Raw genomic sequence first — 17,298 nt, 5'->3', positions numbered from 1 at the left:
GAGCTTCTCCCATCTCAGCTCAACTTGTCTCGTGGGCCATCAATTTTTTGCTCCTTGACATGCAGGCAATCATTGAGGGTAAACGTTTCTCCAAATCTCTCCAATCTCTTCACAAAGGCCCAGTTCCAAGTTTCTCACCCTGAAAGAAGAGTAAAGATTACAAGTCTATCAAATAACCTCCATTTTGTTATTGGAACTGTATATGTGCACATTGTCTTTCAAGGGCACCAAGGGCTGCATATCCATCAGAAAGTCAAACACAAAAAGCCCTCCATAAGGAGAATTGAGATTTTGTGAATGTTACACCTAGGTATGTGTAGGAATTCCAGTTTGGACCTTGTTACCCATATTTTAGTGGTGTTAAATAGCAATGGGCATGGTTTCAGCTCAAACCCAACTGAACTGTTAAACCGTGGCTTAACGGTTTATCGGTTCAAATGTAAATAGACAGTTTGGTTTGGTTTAAAAAGTTTTAGTTCGTTTGGTTTTGGTTGGGTTCGGTTTTGAATTTGGCGGTTTATCGGTTTCTGTTTATTTGGTTCGGTTTATAGGTTTATAGGTTCAAACGTACCCCTAGTAGCTACTGTTGAACAGAAAGGAAGTGCACTGTGCAGGGGGCAACAGCCACTTCATCCTCTTCCTATCGTTCTATTTTCTTCAGGAATCACACCTCCATACTCCAATCCACTCTTCTACCTCAACCTCGTCTTGCTGCTGCTGCTATAACACAGGTATGAATCAAACACCCTCTCTCTCACACACGTAACCTATGGCTATATTCATGAATCATAAGATTAGATATGGAAAATAGAGAGGAGATTATGCAGTCTTTGATATACGTATCACTTATATACATTCTAATTTATTACAGACATTTATGTATATATACATATATATACAGATACATTTTCAGATACATGTACCTATGCATAGGCATGTAATAGGTTGGGATGCCTCTGTTCTATGGAAAAACAGAGTAATAATTACCAAAGGCCCTGCCACTCCTTTTTGTAGCCCACTCATGGCATATAAGATGATCCCTTTGTAGCTCGGAATATACTTGCTGCCAATGCTCGTTCCTCATCTGGCATATACAATGGTTCCGTATAGATCATGAGATGTTTGTTGTTGATACCACGTTCCCTCTAGTGTATAAAATGCTTCCTTATCGATATAAAGATGTTCACTTGTTGATGCTCCTCCACCTTGGGCGCATCTTATTGATTGGAACACATCCATTGCCCATTCACATCCATTTTTGCATATAAAATGGTCCCCCCTAACTCAGAAGATGTTTATTATAGATGCCCCTCCACTCCTAACATATAAATGGTTCCTTATAGCTCATGAGAGGTGAATTACCCATGCATGCCCACTTTCGACGTATAAGAATCTATATCAAGAGATGTAAATTTTCAATGCTCCTCCAATTCAAGAGATGGTCACTCATAACTTCATAAATTCTAATTATTGGTCATTTCCAAAGATGGGATTTAGACTCGTCCATTGATTCATATGGAATAGTTTTCTGATCCAACCCATATGATTAGGAATATTAATAATTACTTATGTTAATTGAGCTGCGAGCATGAATCTATTCATTCCGAATTGACCAATCCGTCGCTAATATTGATTAGTGCCCAATTAATTCAGTTTTGCCAATGCTTACTGAAAACATTTTGCGTGTAAAAAATAACTTAAAGTATCTAGATGTTTTTATAGTCTCTGGAGGGTCTGAAATCAACACAATGCCATCAACATATAGTATATCAATATGGCTGTCCCTGCAAGGCATGCTCTTGAGCATCCCAATCTCTCTATGTAATTATGATATTGGGTATTCTGTTTCATTCCAATTGTGGAAGCCATGACATTCGGTACATTAGTAGACTTTTTTTGACACCTATTTATATAGTCCATTGTTTTTCCATTGCATATCTACTAGGACTCCAAGGGTCTCTAGTTATTTCACGAGCCGAGCATGTGTACAATGTTAAGGCTTTTCAGAAACCCACAAAACAAGGTCTTTTCCTTCCTCATTAAGGGCTCAAAGGGTCAATGTGTGATCCAACGTGGTGAATACTTGTGTATTGAGCTGGGCGGCAACCATTTCTCTTTGCCCATACATTCAACTTGGACTCTCAGATCAACCCATATAGTTTGTCCAGTAATGAAGGGCCAATCATGATTGTCCTGTAGTTGCTATTTTCATGGGATCTCCACTCTTGAAGATCAGTACAATGGTATGCTATTGTCATATGACTTACCATATATGGGTGCAGAATGCAATAACTTTTTGACAACCCTTATGTACCTTCCTTTTGGAAGGTGAAAGGATCCAAATCAACCAATTGGCAGTTAGCATGCCCAGTCCTGTTCTTATAATATACATCCTTTTGACATCCGTTTTACATTTTCCATGATCTATTGCCAAGCCATTAGGTCTACTTGAGATAGTGAACTCTCTTATCTCTGGTAGGTCGAAAGAACCCATGCAATCAACTGTGCTGGCAACTCAATGGGGGTTCCAACATGTCAAATCATATGATCTTGGCCATTGTGAGAAGCCATTATATGTTACTAATCGAGGGATTCTCTATTTTCAGTTTTTGCTTCAACGAACTGAAAAGGATTTTAATGATTTATGCATGGAAGGGATAGGCCATACTTCATGTTGGTCATATGAACCATATGATCTCACAGAGGAAGATATAACATCTTTATCTACATCCAAATTTCTCCAGTACATTAGAAGGGTTGAGACTTATGCATGGAAGGGATAGGCCATACTTCATGTTAGTCATATGAACCATATGATCTCACAGAGGAAAATATAACATCTTTATCTACATCCAAATTTCTCCAGTACATTAGAAGGGTTGAGACTTTGAAGTGCATTTAGGCCCAATGCAGCTCTCTTCCTTCAGGCAATATTCATTCAGTCATTTGAGAAGCAGCTCTCCGATGATCACATGGTTCTGAAGATAATGCTATTGGACCTTAATTGTTTGATGCCTGCCCATGAAGCACTGGATTCCACACAATAGAAACACAATTTTGATTATCACAGAGGAGAATAGTAGTGCAAGATTGTGGACATAACAAATCTTTAGGAGATATTGTAGCTAGATCACACCACACGAAGTGTAAGAAGTAGTTTGGTATTTGAAAGAGAAACTCTTGGCTGACATTTGTTGCCGCATCTAGGCCATGTGACTGGCTGAGATCAGTAGATGAGTTGTAAGTAGTTGGTGTTTCCAACCCAATCATAATCATGCCATTTGGTGATAGTGCACCCAACGTCACTTCAATATAGAATACCATTATGTTTGGGAGTATGTGATCTTAGAACCTATGTTATACATTTCTTCCCTCTTTGATAATACCGTGGACATTTTCATATGTTTTAGTGGCTAGTATAGTGCAATTTTAAGGTTATTAACTTTTAAGATTATATAAGGTAAACGTTGATAGCATTGATATGTAATATATGGGGTGAAGCTCTCTCCTAGATATAATTTAAGACACATAATTTAATAGATCGATTAGTGAGTGAGAGTATTAGTGTGTATATACTATTGTATGCTTACATATACGTCAATTTCTCTTAATAAATATTCTTATCCTCATGGATTTGACTTGCTCCAAAGAACTTTTTGATGCTGACGCCCGAGTTGAAAAGCCGTGGAATAAACATAGGACCTGCCATTGAAAGCTCTTTTCAGGTATATAATGTCATTTCGTGTATATTCTTGCCCATATGAACCATATTTGATGCAAAGAACTTGATGATGCAGACACCCAGGTCGAAATGCCCTGTAACAAGCACAATTGCTATAAAATATCCATTACAAGTATATAATGTCGTCGAGGTAGAAATCACAGATGGTGATTTCACTCCCACTCTATGGATGCCTGAATCTTCAATGGTGTCTTGTTCATTTTCAACATCTCAACTTGTTGCAGTAAGTGTCTCTATAGAAAAATTACCTTTCCTTTCAGTATTGCTAGGATGCATTCTTCTTTTACTTGAACACAGTCAGAGAGTTCTAGGATTGGAAAAGATCTTATGCAGTTCGTTGTCAAGAGCTGGGACAAAGAGAACTTCTATAGATCCCATCTTCTTCACAGCATTGCGGATGATTTCATACTACAATATCCATATCTTAGAGTTTTTTCTGAATTGTGCTATTGGTCAACTATTTACTTTGTCACCACAGCTAGAGTAGGGACAAGACATTGTAAAGATATACCTATGGAGAGTGCTATGGCATACATATCACTCTTGAGTGTTGGTTCCATCTCCAATGGACATGGAGAGACTCTCCTGAGTAGACAACAAGTGCATGGAGAACCTCGTAAAGATGGATTACAGACTCCTCTGAGTATAGGGAGTAGCATGGCGTACCTTGTAAAGATGGATTACAGACTCTTCTGGGTAGAGGGGGTAGCATGGCATAGCGTGGCATATTTCCATTTCCATTATTACCCAGTGCCATTTATTTTTGTGATTTTTTATATTTCTTTTCCTCAATGTTTTATACAGTCGATTTTCTATCAATTTAGTCAGTTTCTCTCTTCTTGACTCTTGTCTCTCTTCCCCTGCATTCCCTCTTGTTACGCAACATCAGAAACTTCTTTCACTTATCTATCCCCCATGCCTAAAGAAGCCTATTACAGATATGGTATACATCTAAAATTTTGAAAGGTTTTGCAATTATTGTATTTCAATCTATCAATCTTGTGGTTGGACTCGCAATAAGATATTTCTAAATGATTTAACATTATCTTCTGAAAGCCCATTTTGACGAATTATGAAGGTGATGATTTTACAGATATACTTACATTTGAAGAACCGTTTGGTATAGTCCAGACTTCCAAAATAGTTGTTTGCTTGTATTTTTAAGTTTAGACTGACTGCATTATAGGCTTTGGGCACATCCAAAATTTTGAAAGGTTTTGCAATTATTGAATCTCAATCTATCAATGTTGTGGTTTGAACTCGCAATAAGATATTTCTAAATGGTTTAACATTAACTTCTGAAAGCCCATTTTGATAAATTATGAAGGTGGTGATTTTAAAGATATAGTTACATTTGAAGAACCGTTTGGTATAGTCCAGACCTCCAAAATAGTTGTTTGCTTGTATTTTTAAATTTAGACTGACTGCATTATAGACTTTGGGCTAGCACTTCAGATACTGCCAGCCTCGTTCATTGTGGTTTTGTTTTGCTTAACATAGTGCGATTTACTTTATCGGAAGGGTGTATTCTCATACTTCAATTTATTCACTGAGAGTAGTTGAGCCTAGTTTGAGGATTGGGGAAGGAGCTTTCTAACTTTAGGTAACGTTTTGCCCAGACTATTGTTGTCTTCTTGTTTCACAATGCTTGTATTTCTCATAGTGTTCATAAACAGGTCATTATATGTCTATGATTCCCTTCCATAGAACCAAAAGCATGTATCCTCAGTTTAACCTGCATTGAAAGTTTTTGTGAGAATTATATGCACAGCTTAGAATTTGATTATATAAACATTTAATATTTAGTGCAGGTCATATATGTGTCAAATATTGTCCTTGACAATCTTGAAGCTTCCTATGTACTTCCTGGCATAGATCAGATTATATAAGTTCTATTTTAATATCAGTCTACATTTAGAATTTCTGAGAATTATGTGCACATCTTATGGACTTGTAATTTGACTATGTAATAAACATCAAATATTTCTATTGCAGGTTTTTGTGTGTGAAGCTGTTTTGTTTGATCATCCTGAAGCTTCCCATGTAGAAAATCTGGAGGAACGTTGCAGTAGGGAATTTGGTTTTGTGAGCAATGACTGTTTAGTTGATGAAGCTGGAAGCTACTGTGTAACTGCAACAGTATGGCCATGCCGCAAAGTAAAGTTTTTGGCATTATATCTCATTAATTTCTTCTTTTCCATACGGACATGCTGAAATGGAATGTACATATAACTTTACAGCTTAAGGATGGTGTCAGATTATCAAAACAACTAGCTTATGCGCTGGGCTGTCCACAGCCCGGGAAACACATTTCCACAATCGCAATAACTTCTTCTGTGTTAGAGTACTGTGGAAATTTAAAGCCTAATAGAGCAACAGCAATGGATGCCAATATTCATGATTGTCAGGAACTTGTTCTTAGATGGTGTCCAATTGATGTGAAAGATGAGCATGCTGATACATTTCAAAGTCCCATTTTAGTCAAAGCAATATCTGAGCAACAGCGAATAGTTCCAAAGAGCAACAAGAAAACATCCTCATCAAAGAGTGATGAGTTGGAAGTGACACCTGAACAACAGAGATTAGTTCAGAAAAGCAACAAGAAAACATCTTCACTTAGGGAGTCTAAACGTGACGCGGGGAATCAAAGCCATTCGCAAAGTAAACATGGTGGTTGTGGGGAATTGAAACTATTACAAAAGATAGAATTAGCTCAAAATATGTGGCAAAAAAAGGATGAGGCTACTTTGTCTGAAATATTAGCTGATGAGAATAGCAGAGCTTCCAAATTATTACAAAGGTTTGCTGGTCGACTGCTGCATGGTCGATATTTAATGAAGGGAAATATTGTCGGGATCTTGGTATGTGGACGGTATTGTGTGTTCAAGGTTATTGATGCTAAAGTTCCATCCAAAAATCAAGAAAATGTCTGTGATAAAGCTAAGCAGAATTCTGGATTTCCATGGACTGAAGTTCCTAACATACTGCATATAGAAAGCAATACACATATTGTTTTTATCATACCTTCTACAGAAGCTGTTAACCACATGCATTTGAATGATAATGAAGATCAAGTGAAAGAGAGCATACAATCCTCACAAAATATGATGGTACCTATGAAGCAACTCGAATATTCACAACTAGGGGGCCTGTCAGATCAAATATCTACTTTGAAAGAAATAATAAAATTTTCTCTTCTACAGCCAGACCGTTTAATAAGGTAGGTGCATTTCAATCTTTTTAATTATCCACGGTAATTCCTCTAATAAACATCAAGATTTGGAATTTCTTGTTTGTGCATATAGCTCTTTTTTATGGTAATACAGTGCATCTGTGGGGAGATATAAGACTTTTGAGAAAACGTTAAGTAATTAGATATTTAAATAAATACAGCTTAATACATCTTACATGAACATAACATGTAGTGCATGTATAGATGAACATTTACAAAAGGATTATTATTTTGTGGTACACATTTAGGAAATAATTGGAGAAGCTTCAATACCGGCATGTATACTGAATGCAGCCATAGCTTTAGGAAGTGATGACTTGTCAATTATTCATGGTCACAAGAATGATCATTTCTCAGCTATTAGTCCCCTGTTTTCTTTCTTTTCCTATTCTGAGCTTTACAGGTTACAGTCTCATGAATCATTTCAGAGCATACTTCTGCTATTTTGTTTCTTCATGAAACTTCGAAAGAAATTAAGTTTCTAGGGCAACTTGTAGTTGCAGTCAATGTCTTGAGGTTGGCATTGGTCTTTTTTAATCAAAACAGAGCCAGTTTCTTATTTACCCAAATACCAGGGTGGTTGGGAAATTTCTCCTTATTCTTTTAATTTTTATTAATAGCGTAGAAAACTTTACATCTTTTCATAACTTATCTCCAAGTTCTATTTTGTTTTAAAGCTCCATTTTTATCATTGTTGTATTAAATTCAATCTGACCAAAATATGTGAAAACACGTTTACAATTACAACTTAATAAGAATTGTTATGTGGAAAGAACCTCAAGGCTCAACATACATATGTTTGAATTTCAATCCTGTCAGTTTAGGTCTGCAGCCCCCACATGGTGTTCTTCTTCATGGGCCACCAGGAACCGGGAAGACTTCTCTGGCTCTTGCTGCAGCTAAGGAAGCTGGTGTTAAATTCTTTCCTATAAATGGACCCGAAATAATAACCGAGTACTATGGAGAAAGTGAGGCAGCTCTGCAATCAGTATTTACAGCAGCTCAAGCAGAAGCCCCATCTGTGGTACTTATTTTTTTCATGTTTGAGCAATTTCAATCTCTGAGTATATAATACATAAGGAAAAACTTTTAAATACCTCTGAGTTTTTCTTTGTTTCCCCAAATACCCATAAATTTTCATTATTTTCTCAAATGCCCTTGGTCAACCCTATGACCATCAACTGCTCAAATAGTGCATGTAATGGAAAGAATGGTGACGAATTTACCATGCAATTGCTCAAATGGCACATATAATCCTTCTTTTTGCGGCTGGCCAAGAGTATTCAATGAAATAAAGAAAAAACTTCATGACATTTGCAGAATGAATAAAAACTCATTGGTATTTTGGAGTTTTTCCGTAATATATATCAGTGTTATAATATCTCAAAAGGTTTTCATAGATGAGCTGGATGCAATTGCACCACAACGGTCAGATGGATCTGAAGATCTTGGAAGGCGATTGGTTGCCACATTATTAACTATCATGGATGGAAGTGAGAAGTACCTACATCGTGTGTTGGTTGTTGCAGCGACAAACCGGCCTGAAGCTGTTGATTCAGCTTTACGCCGACCTGGGAGGTTTGATCGTGAAATTGAAATTGGTATGTTTATTTTAGGTAGGAAGTTAAATAGAGAACACTGATTTTTGTCTGTTTGCTTGCATCGATTCAGCTGAGCTGCACTTGTAGTGTCAAGAGGAACCAAAGATACTTATTTATATTGGGTGTGATTGTTCTTTTTGACTTGCAATGGTGAAGAACCAAAGATCCACAAGACATCTAGACCTAGGATATGGTAGGAGAATTTTTTTAATGATCTTCACGTCAGTATTCTAGGATTACATTTTATTGTGGTAAAACAAGGTTCAAGATGTGGCCGACTTCCGAAACCCAGTGTCCTAATAATGGCTTTAGCATGCAGAGTGTCATCACTCCCTTGCAGTAAGTACTTCAGAGTGATTGCAAGTTGAATATCTTATTGTTGGGTTTTGGAATAATGCATGTTACATAACACTCCTCTTGATTTGTGCTATCTTGGCATGAAAAAGTGAGGTTCACGCGTCCAAAACCCAGTCTCCTAATAATGTCTTTAGCATGCAGAGTGTCATCACTCCCTTGCAGTAAGTAGTAAGTACTTCAGAGTGAGTGCAAGTTGAATATCTTATTGTTGGGTTTTGGAATAATGCATGTTACATAACACTCCTCTTGATTTGTGCTATCTTGGCATGAAAAAGTGAGGTTCACACGTCCAAAACCCAGTCTCCTAATAATGTCTTTAGCATGCAGAGTGTCATCACTCCCTTGCAGTAAGTAGTAAGTACTTCAGAGTGAGTGTAAGTTGAATATCTTATTGTTGGATTTTGGAATAATGCATGTTACATAACACTCCTCTTGATTTGTGCTATCTTGGCATGAAAAAGTGCGGTTCACGCGTAAAGGTTGCTTTCTGAATGAAAGTTAGCGATTTCGTGCATTACTATTTCTGTGGTCCTTTTGCATCTAACTACAATGAAGCACTGGTTGATAACACCAAAGAAGACTAGGATATGTGATTGTCTTTGTGCATCAATCAAGATGGGTATCAACAATTTTCTTCCTCTTTTACTTTTGATTGAAAATATTGCAATATGTAAAAGCATAATATTCTAAATTTATGATAAGGTCCGTGAATAGGATATTATGACCTTTCTGGATTCTTTCCATAGAATTTAACCTTGAATTGTGGATATAAATAACTGGTAATAAATTTTATATTTTTCTTCAAAATTTCGTGATATCTCTCTGGTTTTATGCAGGTGTTCCAACCCCATCTGGTAGACTAGAGATATTATTATCCCTTCTTTCAAGGATGAGGCACGCATTGACAAATGCAGATATTGAAACATTGGCATCTGCAACACATGGTTTTGTAGGTGCCGATCTCAGTTCATTATGCAATGAAGCAGCATTGGTAGCTTTACGTCGTAACGTTCAAGAGATTGTTAAAAATGAAACAAGGTTTGAGAAATTGATCAGTGACTGCATGAACGAGAATTCAGTATCAGCTGAGCTGTCAGATGTTACATTGGATTTTGGAAACCTGAATATATCCACTGAATTGGGATGGTCCGGTGATCCTTTAAGAATAACCGTGGTTGACTTTGAGGAAGCGAAAACAAAAGTACGGCCTAGTGGAATGCGTGAGGTGAGTACAATGGGGGATATTTTATGACTATCATATATAGCCTGCTGGATGAGAAACGTTTCAAGGTGCTCAAAGATTTAATGTCTGTTAATTTGTACTGATAAGTACAGTGCTAATCATGACTTGCTTTATTTTCTGACTGATGTTTAAACTCCAACTGTGTTTGGTCAGTGTCACCAAAAATAAAAATGTGTAATTGGAGCCATGGTCTTTGGCTGTTTATACAGTTATGGGAGATTAAAGAAATTCAAAAAATCATTTATTAGATGCTTAGATACCAGGGTGTGTTAGCGAAGTATTTTGTTCATGAGTGTGTATTTGGAGCCATGGTCTTTGGCTGTTTATACAGTTATGGGAGATTAAAGAAATTCAAAAAATCATTTATTAGATGCTTAGATACCAGGGTGTGTTAGCGAAGTATTTTGTTCATGAGTCACATAATTGCAGATCTAGTAACCTGTTAGGACTCGGGGGCAAATAGACCTAGTTGTAAATAAACGAGCTAGAAAAGATAGTACAAGAATAGGGATATGTATAAGCTTTGTGTTAGTGAGGTTCATGGCATGTGAAATTTTCATATCTAGCTCTCTCATATGCTTGCAGTGTAAGGAATTTCATTTGGCTTCTCTATATTTATCATAAAGTTCTCGAGAATCAAATACCTAGGTTTACTGAAAATGTTTGCATAGATGATTGATTGTATTCACAGACTGGAACCATACATGATGAAATTGATGAAGAGATTGATTTCGCCTTATGGTCACATCAAGTTGCCAGTGCTGGGGTATTGAAAATATTGATAAGATGGCAGATGTCTTGTATTAAGGGAAACCTATTTTGAAAATACAGAGTGGAATTCTGCACCAAAAGCATCCTCTTATGGTGTGTCATGCAACTCTGCTCTATCCTCCGCAATCGTTTGAAGGCACTAATATTTGCAGTCAAAAGTGTCATTGTCGCATTTTGGTCAATCGTGCAGAATCTTCCACCCATGAATTCACAATGGAAGCTATATATCATGATTAAGGACCGTTATGCAAGGGAATAACACTTCCACTGATGGATTCACAATGAAGTTACATATGATGATTTAAGGATGAATATGAGAGAGGGAGGCAGAGTAACAACAAACATTGAGGGAAGTGAGAAAAGAGACACAATATGGATCCAATTGTTCAATCCATTAGATATTTCTCATAATGTTTTCCCCATACAAACTTAAGCACCAGGCCCTCTATATATTGGTAGAGGCGAGGCTTATCCTATGGGGCCTCACAGTCGCCCACATTGCTTAAGAGTATGCATGCATCCATCTCCTCTAGTAGTCCTAATAGTAACATTTACATATATTACAACTCTGAGAGATTCGTGGGCTTTGAGATTGCCTTTTTAAGCAGCTCTCTGCCTCATAGATTTTCATTTGAAATAACCTCTCACAGTACGTGGAGTCATCATTTGCCTCCTTTGTTGGGCCAATCTGCTGTCTTTTGTTCTTTAGAGACCAAGGGTTCTTCCTGAATATTGGTTGATGTGCATGTGGAAATTCCACATTTCAGCTGATCAGACCCTATTTTAGGACTTCCTGTTGTGTCTGGCCTTCTGATGCCATCATTATTTCTGAGAGCATTGCTACCATACCATGGTCGAGGTAAGATGGACTGTTGGCATAGGCAGCACCCAACTCGATAATTAATTTACATGGGCTGCCATTCTTCAAAATAAAATATAACCGTATGCTAAAATCATGGTTTTGTGCATTAAACCAAGATAGTATAACTCTTTTCTAATTTTCTGAGTTGAAGTTTGAAATAAGAGTTCACCGTAATCATTGTATATTTGTCCAATTTTGAGGCAGGTTATGCTCGAAGTGCCAAAGGTGAATTGGTCGGATATTGGTGGACAAGAAGAAGCCAAACAGCAGCTTCGAGAGGCAGTTGAGTGGCCACAAAAGCACGCTGATGCATTTTCTCGGATTGGCACCCAACCGCCTAGAGGAGTATTATTATATGGTCCACCTGGATGCAGCAAGACTCTAATGGCTAGAGCTGTCGCAACTGAGGCAGGTCTTAATTTCATTGCAGTTAAGGGTCCTGAATTGTTCAGCAAATGGGTAGGAGAGTCAGAGAAGGCTGTGCATTCATTATTTCAGAGAGCGCAAGTAGCCTCCCCATCTATTGTATTCTTTGATGAACTAGATGGTCTGGCTGTCTCACGAGATTCAGGTCATGATGGTGCCTCTGTTGGCAATAGGGTAATGAGTCAACTATTAGTTGAGATGGATGGTATGTAATTCAGAGCTCTAACAAGTAATAAAGGCCAAAAGTAAATGAAGAACTCAGCTTAATATAATTGTAAATAAATACAAGAAGTTATTTGCTTACAATGTTGTTGGCTATTTATGCTCAACTAATATCTAATAGACATTAACATCAATATATGATAGACTTGATGAAAAATAAACTAACCTAGAGGTTTAATAACTGTATAATTATATCCACAGTGAACGAGTTACAAGCCTTATACAGTTAGAAAGAACTAATGCACAAATCCAAATTGGATAAATACTAAATAATTTGTGTTGTTTTTAAGCAGTTCTTCATAATCTTAAAGTTTTGATCTATTCAATATCAAATGATCAGGATTAAGCACGAGGAATGGTGTAACTGTGATTGCAGCTACGAATCGGCCTGATAAGATTGATCCTGCTTTATTACGTCCAGGTTAGTTTTGAAAAGATAATAGTATATAACATCAATGAGGGTTTTCCATGCAAATTAGAGAGTATATAACATAAATTTTATCATAATCAAGAATTGAATATAGTACTTGAGTGATCATCTTTCCCTAAGAATCACTATCAACCTTATTTAGTTTATTACAATCAGTATATTGATGTGATGCCACTTATTTTGCGGGAATCTTCAGGTCGTTTTGATAAGCTACTTTATGTTGGTCCACCTGATGAAACTGCAAGATTACAAATTTTCAAAATACATACAAGGAACATGCCTTGTGCATTAGATGTGGATAGAAGAGACCTTGCAATGCAAACAAAAGGTTACACTGGCGCAGATATTGCAGGTGTTTGCAGGGAGGCAGCCATGGCAGCTCTAGAGGTGTGGTTCCACCATTTAGTTAATGATGAGTAAATATGAATTAAATAGGAAGTCAAAATGGATCATTTTGAGTTCTTGCTCTTGGAGGGGTAGTTATACTAGTATACAATATTCCAGACAATTTGCAATATATCGGAAGTATACAATATTGTAGAATATTTCTCATTCTGCATTAAGTTTTGATAGGGAAAACTTTGAAATGCTCTTGGCTTTTTCTTTTTTCTCATATGGTATGCCCTGGTCAACTCCTGAAATGGCAATGGAAACTCCTCTATTAGGTGCTTTTGAGGAAACGGAGACTCCAGTATTAGGTTATTTTTAAGTTTCTTTTGTTATTAAGGAACTAACTGTCTTGTAATTAATATGCAGGAGGATCTCAACTCAAAAGAAGTAAGCATGCGACATTTCAACTCAGCTCTAAAAACAGTGGGGTGTAGTGTTTCAGAAGTTTCAGAATCCATGTATCGGCAATTTAGCCGTAGTTCTATTTAATGTAATCCAAAAAAACCACAATGAATGCAAGTGTTTGCTCTGGGTTCCTCTTGCAATTTGTAACTGTAGAATGGATCACTCGGTTTATATTGATGATTTTTTTTGAAATTATTTTATGCGTAGGAAGCTTAACACTGGTGGAAATAATTGCAATGCTTGTATGCAAAGGTTGAAAACTTCAAAAGCATTGACTCATTTAATCTCGAAGAACAGCTCCTCGTGATATGAATTTCAACATCTGATTTAGAGTGCCAAAAAAGTTGCATCAAACCTCGTGAGTGATGATTGAATTTCAATATTTTTGTTTTAAATGCGGACTATGTTCAGTTAACCTTAAGTTAAGATTAAATTTCAAGAAGCAAGTTTGAGTGTCAAAGATGTTTAACTGAAGCTCCAAGTGAATGATTAAATTTGAATGTGTGATTTATAATGTATTGAAAGCTTTTTTGGTTGCTATTCCTTAATCCATCTCGTTTTTGTTATGAGAACTCAGGAGTTTTCTTGTCTAAACTATCCTGTTTTTATACTTGGACTTTTTATCATTACCTCTAGAACTGCCATAGCTTCCTGTTTTACCATTTTGTTACCTTCAACTAGACAATATGATTTTTTTGCAATGATACAAGGGATCATTTAACGACTTAATTTGAAAACTTGTCTCATTAAATTATGAGTATGACGTTAAAATTTTTTGCTTATAGATGATGGTCAATAAAGATTGAGTGCAAAGTAGGAGGGTTCCAATCTATGTTGGATCTGTGTGGGGATCATTTCCTTGAAATTTCCAATGAAACTAAACCACTTCTTTATGAGGACAAGATTTTTATGTGATAAAGACAGGTTGTGAATGCATCAAGCTTCATACAACATATAATAAGGGGCTTTTAGATATTCTCTCAAATTTTGCATATAGATTCATACAATTATGTATTTGAAATTGTATAACTTAATGGAGCGACATGGCTTGTGTTGATAATGCTATATGTTGTTGCATTAAATTGTGTGTTAAAAGTCATCGTAGTAACCCATACATTACTATGTCTAAAGGTACAACATACTAAATAACTCACAAAGATAATTGTTGGGTTTGTATGGTCTGCATTAAATGAGTGAAATATGTTTGATTTAATTAAGAGGAGCAACAGTCATTATCAGATCCTATATATCAAGTTAAGCATAAAAAAATCCTGAAGTGTTTCCATGCTATAGTATATGATGGTACTCAAACTACTTGTTGGAGTGGGCAGAGGGGTATAGGCTGTGTAAAAAAGGAATAACAAGAAAAAGAGACATAATATAATGTTTTATTATTGAGGGTGCTTTACAAAACATTAGCCTAGGCTTTTTAGATAGGACAATGCCATGAAAAGACTAGATAGAGATGTGCATTCATTTCAAAGTCCCCGCCTTAAAGAGGGGGGGATCTAGAGTGTTAAACTATTCTAAAACAATGTGTTATAGATTGCCAAGTACCAACGTACTTACACCATGCACCAACTCCATAGGCAACTCAGGTCAAATAGACAAAATTCGCCTCATATAACTCATTTGTATCGATCACCATAGAAGTTCTAGTAGGACAACAACAAAAATGATCATTCATACTTCATGTTCATACAACTGAAATACAAGGTGTTACCTTTCACGTGTTTGCATTAAACCATTAGTTTTCCATTGCATACGCCCCCTTCCACCTTCCTATGAACTCTTGTGCGAAATAATAGAGCTGTAAATTTTACCCCGCTAGTATACACCTACATACCATATGGCGTGTGTTTAACTTATGATATCAATACAAAATGATATATAATGTGTCATGCATGACTACTCATGCACCTCAAGTAGTTATTGCACATTATACTAAGTTTTGGGGCCATGTTTTTTTGTGACTATATTAAGTTTAAATATGGTTTGGGACCATGCCTCCAATTTTTAACACAACAAATGTCTCCATTGACATGAATCCATCTACACCTCTCTTGTGATACAAAGACTTTGGGCGATTTGCCATGGCAGACAGCGACCGAGCTCTGTTCTGGTCCAACAATGCAGGAGAAGAAAAAGAAGGAGGAGGAGGTTCCGAAGATGGATCAGACAAGGGCCATGGATTCTTTGGAAAGGTGAAAGGGTTCATCAAGGAAAACATTGGATTCGGTAAGCCTACTGCTCATGTCTCAGGTTTCCATCTCCCAAGCATAACATTAGATCAAGCAGATGTGGTTGTCGATGTAATGGTTACAAATCCTAACCCTATCCCCATACCCCTGGTGGACATAAATTATGATATCGAAAGCAATGGCCGGAAACTCGCATCTGGAACCATCCCCGATGCCGGCACTCTACATGCCCATGGATCTGAGACCCTCAACATCAAAACCACGATCATATATAAAGACATCAAAGACACATACCATGACATACATCCCGGTGATGTCATCCCTTATAAGGTTAAGGTCGAGCTTATTGTTGATGTGCCAGTGTTCGGCAGACTCACCTTGCCCCTCGAGAAAACGGGCGAGATTCCTGTTCCTTACAAACCGGAGGTTGATGTTGATCATGTTGAATTCAACCAACTTTCAGTTGAAGAGTCATCAGCTACTTTGCATCTTAAAGTGGGCAATAGGAACAAGTTTAAGTTAGGTATAAGAGAGCTTGAGTATAGCTTCGGATTGGCAGGCACTCCCATAGCGAGCACGAGATTGAGTAAATCTTCGACTATTGAAGAACAAGGTGTGGGTTCTCTTGAGATACCCATTTCTTTCCGACCTAAAGATCTTGGGTCTGCCATGTGGGGAATTATCTGTGGTAAAGGAGCTGGATATAGTATGGCTGGGAAACTCGAAGTTGATACCCCTTTTGGGCCAATGCATCTACCATTTTCTAAAGAAGGTGGTAAGACAATTTTAAAAAGGAAATCAGGTTCAAGAGCCATGGATGCCGATGAGACCGTATAAAATATATACAAGTTTGATAAATAAATGTCATTCAAAACTTTCAATACCATGAGGTTTGTAAACGAAGTCATTTGTGGCTTCTTGGTAGCAACTTTCCAAGTTTCCACCATGTTTATTGATCGTATGTTATACCGTGACCAGGTTTTTGCTGGGTTGAATAAGTCCTAAGGTTTGTAGGAGACAAACTAATTACAAATGCTAAATGTTATTTTATGGTACAAACATCAGATCTATTCTATATCTTTGCCTCTTCAGATTTTCTCATAAGTGCTGTGTGAGAATACACAAGAGAGGGATCAAGGGTTGCATATGACAATATTTGAATGAACCTTCAAGATTTGTTGGAATATTTGTAGCTGATTACCATTCAAGGTTCTTATCATTAGCAAAATATAGTAGAACTCTATACTCTCATTATTTGATAGTGATGTGTTCATAGCAAGTATGACATGTGGAATACGGAATAATATACTTGAAGTAACAAAGTTGTTCTAAAGTGCTTTACATTAAGGGGAGAATGAGTGCTTACATAATAATTGTTACATGCAATTGTACTCGAGAAGAATGCCTACAATTCCC

General features: G+C 36.9%; 2 protein-coding genes across 3 annotated transcripts; both read left to right on the top strand.

The window, feature by feature from the left end:
• Window positions 1-582: 582 nt before the first annotated feature.
• Window positions 583-13,897, top strand: CIP111 (Cam interacting protein 111). 2 transcript variants are annotated; one of them, XM_087318336.1, is made up of 12 exons: window positions 583-731; window positions 3,651-3,725; window positions 3,798-3,965; window positions 5,738-5,899; window positions 5,983-6,962; window positions 7,794-7,998; window positions 8,365-8,575; window positions 9,769-10,157; window positions 12,013-12,439; window positions 12,797-12,877; window positions 13,083-13,273; window positions 13,643-13,897. In XM_087318336.1, the coding sequence occupies exons 2-12, from the start codon at window positions 3,660-3,662 to the stop codon at window positions 13,763-13,765; spliced, it is 3,003 nt and encodes a 1,000-aa protein (XP_087174462.1). In that variant the 5' UTR covers window positions 583-731; window positions 3,651-3,659; the 3' UTR covers window positions 13,766-13,897. The 2 variants fall into 2 exon arrangements, 1 of the variants encoding a protein (XP_087174462.1); XR_015529658.1 differs by lacking the exons at window positions 583-731; window positions 13,643-13,897 and having other exon boundaries at window positions 3,585-3,725; window positions 12,013-12,408; window positions 13,083-13,132.
• Window positions 13,898-15,695: 1,798 nt separating this feature from the next.
• LOC147865507 (Late embryogenesis abundant protein, group 2) lies at window positions 15,696-16,957 on the top strand. The gene has a single exon (XM_087318335.1). It carries the CDS (start codon window positions 15,775-15,777, stop codon window positions 16,717-16,719), a length of 945 nt encoding a protein of 314 aa, XP_087174461.1. The 5' UTR covers window positions 15,696-15,774; the 3' UTR covers window positions 16,720-16,957.
• Window positions 16,958-17,298: the final 341 nt, after the last annotated feature.

The sequence above is a fragment of the Azolla caroliniana genome, unplaced genomic scaffold (assembly GCF_043228905.1).
Source record: "Azolla caroliniana isolate FFs.n. ecotype wild unplaced genomic scaffold, voAzoCaro1.0.p SCAF_4, whole genome shotgun sequence".
Classification (NCBI taxonomy): domain Eukaryota; kingdom Viridiplantae; phylum Streptophyta; class Polypodiopsida; order Salviniales; family Salviniaceae; genus Azolla; species Azolla caroliniana.
Note: the sequence above shows the minus strand (reverse complement) of the source record. Positions and strands in the feature narration are given on the sequence as shown.

What these genes read in the sequence shown, in the direction of transcription:
- CIP111 (XM_087318336.1), top strand. Translation starts at nt 3,660, where the DNA reads ATGCTGACGCCCGAGTTGAAAAGCCGTGGAATAAACATAGGACCTGCC. An exon ending in CCATTGAAAGCTCTTTTCAG is followed by an intron (nt 3,726 to 3,797) that starts GTATATAATGTC and finishes TTGATGATGCAG; the next exon opens with ACACCCAGGTCGAAATGCCC. An exon ending in CAGCCATGGCAGCTCTAGAG is followed by an intron (nt 13,274 to 13,642) that starts GTGTGGTTCCAC and finishes ATTAATATGCAG; the next exon opens with GAGGATCTCAACTCAAAAGA.
- LOC147865507 (XM_087318335.1), top strand. Translation starts at nt 15,775, where the DNA reads ATGGCAGACAGCGACCGAGCTCTGTTCTGGTCCAACAATGCAGGAGAA.